The sequence below is a fragment of the Hesperophylax consimilis genome, chromosome 14, assembly GCF_061612785.1.
Source record: "Hesperophylax consimilis isolate HC1 chromosome 14, BYU_Hcon_1.0, whole genome shotgun sequence".
Classification (NCBI taxonomy): domain Eukaryota; kingdom Metazoa; phylum Arthropoda; class Insecta; order Trichoptera; family Limnephilidae; genus Hesperophylax; species Hesperophylax consimilis.
Genome location: NC_142849.1, coordinates 7,155,921 through 7,169,382, shown reverse-complemented (window position 1 = coordinate 7,169,382; position 13,462 = coordinate 7,155,921). Strand labels below are relative to the sequence as shown.

The window sequence follows — 13,462 nt, the reverse complement described above, 5'->3', positions numbered from 1 at the left end:
ATATGGCTTACAGGGGCATTTACATTTCAGGGGCCATTATTAAAAGCGGGATGTTCTAATAATCAGAAAAATGAAATAATATTATGAATTGGAACCACTAATAATTAAGTCAACTAATTTTGAACTTGACTTGGATATAATTATTGCGCTAATAAAGTAAATGCAGAGGTACTAAAATGATCATAATGTAGCCAAGATTAAATTATTGTGTTATGAAAATACATACTTTCAAAAATAAATGCAATATTCACAACAATGCACTAATCATAACAAATGATGAAACAATCACATTTTTGAACATAGTTTTTTTTAAATAATATTTGAATATAATATCTACATACATTTTATAATTAATATTTTGGAGCATGAAATAATATTATCACTACAAAAAATAAACCATGTATATTTGATGTCAAAAGCAATTATGATAATCTTCAAATGTTTTACAATTTTTACAGGTTGAACCTGATATTTTATAATTTATTTATGATATACAAACCTCAAAAAATATTCATTTATAGATTTAAAATACAAATTTTAGTAGACAATAAAAAAAATGGTAACTATATTTTTCATAAATCTATTTTCACATAAGTATTGCATTCTTATAGAAAAAAATGAAATGTTGTTTTTATCGATCTGGGATAATGTTTTTAATAGCAGTGCTAATAATGAGAAATCACTTTTTTGGCACTTTATGTTTTAAATTTTTTACAGAAATAACACATTATGTAACTGGTTGAACAGATTTTTTAATTTTTCAAAAAAATAAGTTGGATGAACACCGTTAAATATGTGCACATTACGATAAAAAGTGATTTACTGAAATTGTTTGTACTCTATGTTGTTTGAATATAAATATATTCTGGTGTTTGTTTCATAAGTGTTTTTTTTGTGATTTATACGTAAATCACAATTTTTACCTTCAAACCTTCATTAACATGAAAAGTAGAATCTCTGATAATAATAAACGGAGGCATATAAAAACAACGGTGGCAGTTTTCAAACAGACCAATGAAAATTCAAGAAACTCTTAAAAATATGATTCTAAAAGAAATGGCTTTTCCACATCACGTCAAAAGTTTACGTAACAAAAAAATACATGAGACAATTATAGAAAATCAGATATCTAAGAAAATAAAACAGGCAAAGTAATAAAATTTATATTGTTACAGCAAAGATTTAAAATTTCAAAATTACTGAATCAACAGGTTTCTATCAGTAATATTGTCCGACAATGTCGCCAATGTTTCTATATACCTCAATCGTATCATTATCTTCAACTGCAGTAAATATGGCTTGGTACACAAAATGCATGAAATCACGTTAAAATATTTCAACGTACAACACTAAATATTTTGGGAAAAATAGCACGGCGTTGCGAAATTCACTTCATCTATCAATAATTCATATGAAAATACATTCACAGCTCTAAGACTATAATAATTACATACAATTACATTTTAATATGCCACACAAAATAGTAAATATGCATAATATCTAAAAGCACCAAATCCTCAAACAGGTTTTTTTTACCAAAAAATAAATAAAGTCCATATTCCAATAAATACCTACATGGAATTTGCATTTGACCAATCATTGAAATAATTTTGACAGATATAAAAATGATAGCGTAATACATTTTATATTACCAATAATTGTCAAAACAGTGTTTACAAAGATGCGATAAAAATGGAGGAATCTCGATTCTACAATATTAATACATGCAAAGATGTTTTATCTGTGATAGTAAAAACAATCCAGTATTGACATAAATAAAAAGGTGCATTAATTAAATGGTTTCTGAGAATCTTTGCCTTAAGAATATTTATTTGAAAAACGTTCCTCTCATGAAAATTAAAAACAAGTAACACTAATAATTATATACAATGAATAGATAATGATGTATGTAATTCTCTTACAAATAATTTAAAATATCATTTTACCAAATTCATATATTTTGGCCCCATTTATATAGCAAATTTGAATGACAATGGATCATTCTTAAAATGAGTCAAAAAGTTTTGCTTATGGTTAATAGTTTAGTATTTTTAATGAATTAATCTTTATTTTGTCAAAAAAGGATTAATTTTTATTAATATGTAGTTCCTTTTGCATGGAATTTTGGAAGTAGATTTTTTCAAATAGACTGTGAGGAGCCTAAGTCCAGGTGCACACAAGCAACTTTAGTTGCGCCGACAGTTGGCGACTATTTAAAAATCCATACAAATACAAAAAAAAGTCTCCCTAGTGTTGTGTCGCCTCATGTGCGTGCCTCCATACACTATAATGGATTTGGATGCAGCAACGTAACTGTTATTGCCCGCAACTAAAGTTGCCCTGGACTTATATGTGTTTTGGTTTAAAAAAAGATATGATTCAATGAATATAGAATATTTGTTAACATACTATTTGAAAAAGTATTGAAATCGCAAATGAAGGGAGGGGAAGGTTAGACTAGGGCGGATGCGGGTAAAGAACTATGTTTGGGTTTTGTCTTGTTAACGAACACTTTGATGCAGCCATTGAAGTCGGCACTGACTAGCACATGGCCGCCACAACCTTTGGTATGTTGCTCCACAACTGGGTCCTCCACCTAAAATCACATAATAGTTGAATGAATTGCACAATCATTCTGTAGAAATATGCATCCAAGTGCCAATTATCATTTTATGGGTTATAAAGAAATGACCCTTTCAAACTTGAGGTTGACGGTGTCGGGAGCTAATTTTTGATAGTTAAAATGATAATATTCCACCCATCACCAATTAAAACACTTTATATCTGTGTGATTTTTTGATCTTATTGTGATTAAATTATTTTTAAAATATCTAACCTTATCTGGATCCGTAGCAGTTTTAGTCCCCTTTGCAGCTTGTTCCCTTTCTTCAATCATCCTGATGATATTATCTGGGTTAGGCGCAAACACCGCACAAGTAACCACGGCGTTGTGAGCTTTGATGCCCTCCCAGAAGTCATTGCGATCTCTCCTCACGGAGCTAAACTTAGAGTAGTCATGATGGGTCTTCCAAATGTAGATACACTGATTCTCAGATCCACTGACTATGTATTTACCATCATGACTAAAAGAGGCTTTTATCTGACTTGACACATTGACATAACCTTTATATTTGCAGGAGAGACTTAGATCTCTCAGATCATACAACCTTATTCTGCTGTCATTTGACGTAACGAGAATCTTATCTTCCCCTGGCATCGGTTCAATGCCGCTTATTTTCCTTCCTGTTGAGTTCTTTCCTCTAGTTGATCTTACGTCAATTTGTGTGTGATATTTCAGTTGGTCTGTCGTGTAGAATATGCAACGGCCGTCGTATGAGCCAACCACGGCAAACTTTCCATTTTGGCAGAAGTTTGCAGCGGTAATCAGTTTTGTTTGGCCGTCCACTTCATTCCACACCGCAACCTAAAAGGAAAATTTCATAAAATTATGTACCAAGCACCAGACCTAAGTAGAATTATGTGAAGAAGATGAAAATACACTGTTTCATCTATGATGTCAATTATGGTGCCAAGAGGTTATGGTACTAGGGGGTATGTAACCCCACTATGGTACCAGGGGGCCTAGTCCGTATCTTCCATAATGTTTGTACAGCGGGTTTAGCTAAGTTACAAACTCATATTATGCTAAAAACTTCCTCGCCCTCCGGTGCTGTATACTCAGTTAATATTATATTATGATTATTATAGACCATATCCACTCAGTTATAGCACCGGCAAGGAAAGGCTAAATCACGAACTTACTGGTTTGTTAACCCGAAAGATATAGACTAGGCCCCTGGAGACATCGCGAAATACCCAACGGCAACCCTAGTGAACTTTATTAAAGGGACTGGGCTATTGTTATAGGAATAAGGTAAAAAACATAGGAGATGCCAAATTTTCTCCTAACAACAATAATAATAATGTCACAAGCAAAGAGGTTAGAATAACAAGGTAATGGTGATTAGATGACAAATTGATTAAACATTTCCATAGTTGAAGTGGGAAGCCCAAAACAAATTCTTACCTTTTTATCTGGAATATTCCAAAGTCTCAATTTACCGTCTAAGCTTCCAGAGAGGAAATAGCGGTCATCTCTCGGGTGGAACACAATGGCAGTCACAAAGTCGATATGTTGGAAGCAGCAAAGACACTCCTTTCTTGATATGTGCCACAGCCGGACGGTCTTGTCCATGGAACTGGACAAGACAAAGTAATTCTTGGACCACGAGACGTCCAACAGATCTGAAGTGTGGCCGGTATAGGTGCAGAAGGGTCTGGGCATGAACGGGGTATTCGGGGCATCATTCTGGTTCATGGGGTTGTTTGGATCCTCGGCAGAATGGACAGAATGATGAGACACCAATGACTCCTGGGAAGGAGTCGGTGAAGCTTTCTGATCTGCATTGTACTTGGTGCGCATGTCCTAAAAAATAAATACTTAATCAAAATAATGCCACATTCTGAAATTTTATTGTAAATTGTTCAATATCTAGCAACTTTAATCAAAATAATACAAAGGGGTCTGGAGACGATCAACGTCAATTTTTTGTCAATATGCTTACGTCATTGACAATGTGCACTGTGCGATCGAAGAAACTTCAATCGATGTGTCAATATTTTTATTCCAGTTGCTTTTTTGATGTCTGTGGAAACAATACTTAAATACAGTGATAATCTTTTGATTTTACTTTTCATAACTCTGGACAATCGCGATTTGCAGGTAAAACAAATCTTATTTTGCAATAAAACTGAATTCAGAAGAATTCGATAGATAGAAAAATTTAACGAACGATTGTCAATCGGACAGCGAAACGATCATTCCGATGCATCAATGGCGGTAGTCTATGGCGTCGCGCTCTATCAAAATACACATCATTCCCCTGTCAATGGGAAGTCACAATTATCGATCGCTTCAATTGCCTCAGTAAATGATCAATAAGCAATATTTTCAATCATATCAATGATGTAACTATTGACAATTGATATTGATTGTCGCCGGAGCGTTTTAGATGTACAAAATATTACTGCTTTGAATTTACTTACATTCATAATTATTTACAGTTTAAACAAAAAAAAATATTGTATTTATTATCATGACACTGTAATCCATAACAAACCTGGAAGAATGAATATGCATCTCGGACAACCCAGATTCTAAGCACTTTATCTTGTCCCGCTGTGGCTAACAACCTTCCACATTGAGAGAACTTCATGCACCACACTGGACCAACATGTTCTCCAGAAAATTCCTGAAACAAAGGAAATATTCAATACTTACTCCAAAACATATATTTCAATTCATATATCACAAATACTACAAATTCACATACTAAGCAGATGTTTCTACACCTGTAAGGTTCTGGAGGTTGAAAACATGAAATACGAACTAATAAAACAAAGTTGTAAGGTCCTGTTCCTGACCCAAAACTAAAAAGTAATCCTTGAAAGCAACACTAAAATTTTAGAACCTACGCTACAAAAGCAACCTATAGAATAAAAAACCAACCATGAACTTGTGATTGACACATGAAGTCATCGTAAAGTTTTGTAATTCCTAAAAACTGCGATGGCTTGGCCACGTGCAAAGAATTTTCATGAATTTCAGAACGGCAGACCAAGAAGAGGTATTGTAATATACTTACAACACCTCTTACAACTCAATACTGCTTTGAAATATTGTAGCACAACGATTGTCTATGGATCATTCCTCAACGAGTGACTCTTCATACCGCTCAAGCAAAATATATGTTTTATAGTTTAAATATAACATGTTTTAAATAAAATGTAATATCATAAAGTGCGCGATCTCAAACTATAAATAACACAATAATAATAAATTAAAAACACTTTCATAAATCGTATTATCCAGTGATATTTAAATTCCAGATAGTGACAGTTACTAAATTCAAACATACCCACAATACTAAATCAACATGTCGCTCGAAGAACTTAACCAAAAATTCGTGGTAACGATGAATGAATTTGAAAATCGGCTCGATAAAGTCAACAAAAAACCCGGCAACCCGAATTGTGACCTCACAAGTCTCCGTGGAGACTTCAATGCATTTAAGTTGAAAATTACATCGGAGATGACGGCTCTTCAAGAGAGTATTGCGCAACTTGAGCTTCGTGTGGATGCCATCGACGCTGCTTCTAGAAAAAATCTGTTACTTCTACATGGCGTGAAAGAAGATGGACCAGAAGACACGAGATCCCTTGTGACTGCGGCGTTGACCGGCCTAGGGTGCCACGAAGACGCCATCAGGGGTATCGTCTCCACCAGAAGACTTGGTCGCATGAAACCAAATAAGAATCGACCCATTCTTATTGAATTCCAGCGCCAAATCGACCGTCGATCTGTATGGGAGAGGAAGAAAGGGCTGAAAAACTCCTCTCGTCTATTAACTGAATCCCTAACAAAAACACGACAAAAACTCTTTTCCTCTGCACGTTCAATCTTTTCAAACAACAAGTGTTGGACCAGCGACGGCACAATTGTGGTTCTGCTCCCTGATGGCAGCAAGCACGCCATCAGTACCCAAAAGCAGCTGCATGTCGCTGCCGCCCTTGTGACCAAACTATCAGCCAGCACCAGCACCAGCACCAACACCGGCTCCAGCGCCAGCACCAACACCAGCACCAGCACCAGCACCAGCACCAGCTCATCCAACACCTCATCCATCACACTCGGTCCCCATCCTCAACACGATGGCTCCAAGTCTATTGGCCTGCGCCCCAGAACAAATACTAAAAAATAAGTGTATAAAAAAATATGTTTATATTCGCAAAGCATTTATTTCTACCAATGAGTTGCTTTCATGCATTATTATCTATTTGGCTAATTATTGGCTAATTGGAAATAATTTTCTCCCAAGGAAATAATAATAAATTGTGTTGGGTAGGCAGATAATTAATTTTATTGCAAAATAACTTATCCAAATGCTACTTCCATAACCACATTAAGTCATTGAGGTATGTATAACCCATTGTAATTAATAACAACTAATTATATTGCATTTGGGTGGGTATTTCGATACTAGGAATTTGGCCTGCTTATTATTCTTATTTCGATAAAATTTTCTTAAACTCATTATATTTTATTATTTATTATCCTGTTTCTTCTATAACACGGGTATTTATCCCTTATGTTCTACACAAACCTATAGTATCAATTGTATATTATTATGCGCTTGTGGCCATAATCTATTTACTTACCTCTTTATTATTTACTGTGCGCAATAATTAGAGACACATGCCTATATTAATATATTAATATATCAACAAAATAGTAGTGACTGCACCCACAGACGTGAACTATAGTTCGCGGCGTCTCGGTACCTACATTTCATTTGTAATTTATAATATGATATGAAGATTTTCATTCATATTATGATGTTATAAATTGAATGTAAATCTATCTTTGTACTCTTTTTAACGCACGTGTACAGTTTTTATTGATACATTTAGCATTAAAATTAAGATTGCCTCTATCTGCTGTGACTTCTTTTTATGATTTGAAGTTTTATATATACCTATACCATTATATATTTTTAAACATATTGTCGCCTCCAATTAACTTCATATATACCTTTGTAATTTGTAATTGCTTTGAAAAACTTATATAGGTATGTGACGTATTGAACACTGCACATACCTACTAGAAATATTATTATATTTCACTATCCATAAAAATAAAAAAAAAATTAAAAAATATGTTCATATATAAATGTATATGTACGTATCTCTTACCTGTTTATTATTTACTCAGCGCAACAGAGACACAAAACATATATTAATTTACGTACTTTTATAAATAAGTGAACTACACCGCGAACTATACACACAGACTTTTAACTTAGCGTTTCGGTACCTACATTTCGTTTACAATATGATATTATGAAGATTTACATTTTTTTTTTTTTTTTTTTTTTTTTTTTCTTTATTCATGAAATATTAATGTGTACAGTTTTTACATGCTTTTCGACTACCACACTAGACACACGCCCGTATTATGGTATTCGTATTGTGATATTATTATGTGAATGTAAGTCTATCTTTCTACTCTATTTTACTCTATTTTTCATATTATGATGTTATTATATAAATGTAAGTCTATCTTTCAACTCTATTTTACGCACGTAAACAGTTTTTATTGATAAATTTAGTTTGCCTTTATCTGCTCTAACTTTTTTTTTTTTTTTTGATTTGAAGTTTTATATATACCTGTACCATTATAAATTTTTTAATCATATTGTCACCTTCTATTAACTTCATAGATGTCGTTGTAATTTGTAATTGATTTGAAAAAAAGTATGTAGGTATATGACGTATTGAACTTTGCGTATATTAAAAATATTATAATATTTCACCAATGATTAAAAAATATATAAACATATGTGTGTATGTGTATGTATATGTATAATATTTACGTGTATTTCACAAGTAACTCACGACTCACATATACCAACAATTCACTTAGGTATCTATGATGTAATTTTAGACATGTTTATATATCCTATATATCTTATAAATTAATATTTTGTTTATGCTAAAAATATTTCTTTTAACATACAACCGTACTATTAAGATCATCGCGCACTTCTTGCATTTTTATCATTTTTATTTTTATTTAACCTTCCGTTGAATATAGTAATTTATATGTTTTCTTTTTTTTTAATTAGTTTTTTCTATTTTGTTATCTTCTTATATTTTTTATAATCATATGTTTTGTAATTCTATAATTCGTCGAGTAATCGACGTATTATTTATCCACAACCTTATACCATTCCCCCATTCCACTCTCACTCCCCCCCTCTTTCCTAACATGCTCTCCGTACTTGCTGCTCACATTTATATTTCACTATTTCACCAGTATAGTATAACATCATGCGTGTCCTTCATAAAACTCTGCATTTATTATTTGTTTTTTTATCTCTTATCTTTACCAAAATTATTTACACTTATAGAAAAACTTACATAATTCACGATGATTACTATTATGTATCAAAACTGTAGAGGACTACGCACTAAAACAGACATATTTCACAATAATATTTTATTGAATGACGATTGTTACATATTCGGTATTTCTGAAACTTGGCTAATTAATTCTATTTTAGATCCGGAACTGGCACCAACAGAATTTTACAGCGTTTTCAGACGGGATAGATCAAATAACATTACAATTAATAGCATAAACAACCAAGAAGATTCTCGTCGAGGTGGTGGAGTGATGATCATAACACATAACAATCTTAACGCTTACCCTCGCGAAGAATTGGTCTGCAATGCTGAATGTATCTGGGTAACTATTCCCCCTTCTAACTATACCTCCAAACGTACTATCCATGTAGCCTGTGTTTATCTCCCACAGGGACAAGGGTATGAAACTGCACTCAATTCATTCCTTTGCTTACTTGCTAACGTAAAAGATCAACATCCCGATGACATTTTACTTGTAATTGGAGATTTTAATATGCCCACCGTAACATGGAATATACATAACAATGATTTACACTTGACACCTGAAAACTTGAACACAATTAGTTCCTCACTTGCTGACACAATCCATTATTCTGAATTAAAACAATATAATTACATAAAAAATGCAAATAACAGAATCCTGGATTTAGTTATCTGTAATGAGGAATGCCAAGTATATCGTGCATGCGATCCTCTTGTCAGCGAAGACTCGCACCACCCATCACTCAAAATTATGCTAAAAATCGATATACTTCCTATTATTCACGCCCCACCTAAAGAAATTTATCAGTTTACAAAAGCCAATTACGAGTTAATCAACCAACATCTATCAATGACAGACTGGTCATTTACTCAGGAAAATTCGGATATTGACGTAGTAGTCGATTCTTTCTACAACATTTTAAACAGTACCATCAACCAGTTTGTCCCTAAACGTATCATCAAAAAGAGAAAATTTCCAAACTGGTATTCAGCTTCTCTAATTAAAATCATTAAAGATAAACAAAAACTCCATCAAAAATGGAAATCCAATAATAATCCAGTAGACTACATAGAGTTTTCAATCAAACGTACCCAACAAAAAAACTTACAGAAGCATTGCTTTATTCAGTACATAAATTCAGTTGAATCTAATATTCTTATAAATAATAAACAACTTTGGAACTATGCTAAAAGCAAAAGTAAAACAAATGGCATCCCACAAATCATGCACCTTAAAGATGAGTCAGGCACCGGTGCTCAACAAGTGTGTCAACTTTTCTCTAAACACTTTCAGTCCACCTACGTTAATGATAAGGACACGAATGATCCCAGTATAGTCGATAGTTTTACCTATATGAATAATCATAACCCGATTGGGAACGTACAAATAAACAATTTTTTGATCAATAAATACCTGAAGAATTTAGACATTAGTAAGGGTGCTGGCAGTGATGGTATATCGCCATACTTTATCTCAAAATGTGCAAAAAATCTTTCATACCCCCTAACTAATATATTTAGAATGTCACTAAAAGCAGGAAAATTTCCTACAAAGTTTAAAGAAGCAACTATAATCCCTATTCATAAAACAGGTTCTAAAAGCAACATTGTAAACTACCGCCCAATCTCAATTCTAACTGTATTTAGTAAACTCTTTGAAAAAATTGTCTACGATCAAATTTATACAACAATTGTTCGCAACATACAAAACCAACAACACGGATTTCTACAAAAAAGATCGGTACTAACAAATTTGGTAAATTTCACGGAATATTTAACGAGCAATATGGACAATAGAAACCAAGTAGATGTAATCTACACTGATTACTCTAAGGCCTTCGATAAAGTAAACCATTTCATTTTAATTAAAAAATTAAGTCAAATAGGCATCCATGGTGATTTACTTCGGTGGCTCACTTCATACCTTCGGAGCAGACTTCAATGTGTATCAGTTGCGGGAACTAAGTCCAGTTTCTTTTCCGTGCCCTCCGGTGTACCTCAAGGTTCTCATTTAGGGCCATTATTATTTAATGTGTATATTTATGATATTCACAAATGTTTTTTACATGCCAATTACCTAGCATATGCAGACGATAAAAAAATCTACTTAGTTATCAAATCAATCGAAGATTGCATTAAACTTCAAGAGGATCTCAATCGTCTTTTTAACTACTGTGAATCAAATAAACTTGTTGTAAATACCTCAAAGTGCAATAAATTATCATTTACACGTAACAAAAATAAAATTTCCTTTGATTATACATTAAACGGGACACAAATCAAAGAAGTAGATTCTATCAGAGACCTTGGGGTAATACTGGATGTGAAATTAAACTTCATTCAACACACTGATGCAATCATCAACAAAGCCAACAAAATGCTAGGATTTATAATACGTTTAACGAAACCTTTCCGCAACCTTAAGACTCTATATTCCCTTTACACAGCGTTCATCCGTCCCCACCTAGAACACTGCACACCGATCTGGACTCCTTTTTACCAAGCCCACATTGAAAGAATCGAAAGAATTCAAAAAAAATTTTTTAAACACATTAATTATAAACAAAACTTACATTTCTCAAATTACGCCGATTCTATTAATTACCACAACTTCAACTCACTTCATACACGACGTTTGGTTTTTGACCAAATTTTATTATTTAAAATTCTTAACAATGGCCTCGACTCACCAGAGCTAATGAATTTAATAAATATTCATATTCCAACAAGATCAACACGGCAATCCCATTTGTTTCATTTACCTACATGTAGAACTAACTTTAGAAAAAATTCACCAATTCCACGTATATGTGCCCAATATAATTCTAAATTTCAAAACATAGATATTTTTAGCAATACACTTCACAAATATCGATTAGAAGTAACTCGTACGATCGAAAATTAATACTGTAGTATGGAATGTATCCTGAGCATCTCCTATCCTCATCCTAAATTCCTATTCCTCCCCTCCTCACCTAAAATATATATATATATATATATTTTTTTTTTATGTAATAAAACTCCATCTCCAATCAATATTAATATAGGAGACTTTTTTGGCTTGACTGTTTTTAACATGTATATATTTATATTTGTATTTTATGTATAAGCTGTTTGTCTCTTACCTTCACCAATAAATAAATAAATAAATAATATGTACTTGAAGACTGGATACAAATGGCTAGGGATTGGAACCAAAGAAAATTTAATTTTACCTGGACATGTCTGACGCAGCCATCAAAGTCATACGGTCCTTTGTGTGAATTGGACGCCTTCAACTTGATATTCTGTTCCCCCCTGACTTCGTCCACAATGTCCGCCACATCCTCTCTGTGCCGGGCATGAGACACTTCTTGAGCGATAGACTTTGCCTTGTCCATTGTCTTCTTGACGGTCGAACCCAGGAAACGTTTGAACCTGAACAATTAATAAAATAATCTTTACTAGACAAGTACTGAGTCAAATATTTCAGTCAGGCCATGCAAAGAATCATAATAACAGAAGAATATGAGACAATGTAGTAATGTGAATAAAGCAAGGAGTGTGTGCTAAGACCAAGGCGTTTGGCGGTTCCTTTCTGCCTATCCTGTGGAAAATGGTGTGATTTAATGATTTAATAAAATATTTTTTTATTAACTGCACACAGGAGAATCTGAGGAAAATTATTTCCCTGAGTGTCTATATCATCTTTGGTAATGTTGTGCGGAGGGTCTTTTTGAGGAAAGGAAGGAGTGAATATTTTGTAGGATGGAGGAAACACAGAGGCTGGCAAATTATTCCACAGCTGAGATGTTAAACTCAAGAACGAGTCGTAGAAATGACCCGTTCTAATATTAGCATTGGTTGGATTACACAAAATTGTTTAGATTTTTTCCACTTTTTAACATAACAATCACGAACTAAAATATATATATATATAATAGCATTGGTTAGATGTTACACAAAATTGTTTAGATTTTTTCCACTTTTTAACATAACAATCACGAACTAAAATATATATATATAATAGCATTGGTTAGATGTTACACAAAATTGTTTAGATTTTTTCCACTTTTTAACATAACAATCACGAACTAAAATATATATATATAATAGCATTGGTTAGATGTTACACAAAATTGTTTAGATTTTTTCCACTTTTTAACATAACAATCACGAACTAAAATATATATAAGAGCATTGGTTAGAGGTTAGATGTTACACAAAATTGTTTAGATTTTTTTTCCATTTTTTAACACAACTAAAATATTTAACGATTACAAATGATCACAGATGTTAACGACAACACAGAAGAATTTCTACGAAAAGCTAGGGCCTAACTAATAAATGTGTTTTAAATTTTACACAACTGATAAGCAATCATTTGAATCGTAAATAGTTGTTTTATCAGTTGTATAAAAATTAATACACGTTTATTAGTTAGGGGGTTAGTAATTAGGTATTGTATATATACACGGTGTCCGGAAACTCGTAGTACAAGCGGGAAACTGGAGAA

At 32.9% G+C, this 13,462-nt stretch overlaps 1 protein-coding gene across 1 annotated transcript in view; it reads right to left on the bottom strand.

Moving 5' to 3' along the window:
- Positions 1-564: 564 nt before the first annotated feature.
- Positions 565-13,462, bottom strand: part of LOC149417838 (WD repeat-containing protein 44) — a 37,436-nt gene continuing 24,538 nt past the window's right edge. The window contains exons 13-17 of the mRNA XM_089639469.1: positions 12,183-12,384; positions 5,121-5,252; positions 4,028-4,426; positions 2,837-3,424; positions 565-2,596 (exon numbers count right to left, since the gene is read on the bottom strand). Of these exons, the coding sequence (XP_089495595.1) occupies positions 2,453-2,596; positions 2,837-3,424; positions 4,028-4,426; positions 5,121-5,252; positions 12,183-12,384 (1,465 nt within the window). The 3' untranslated portion in view covers positions 565-2,452. The remainder of the gene's footprint in view (positions 2,597-2,836; positions 3,425-4,027; positions 4,427-5,120; positions 5,253-12,182; positions 12,385-13,462) is intronic.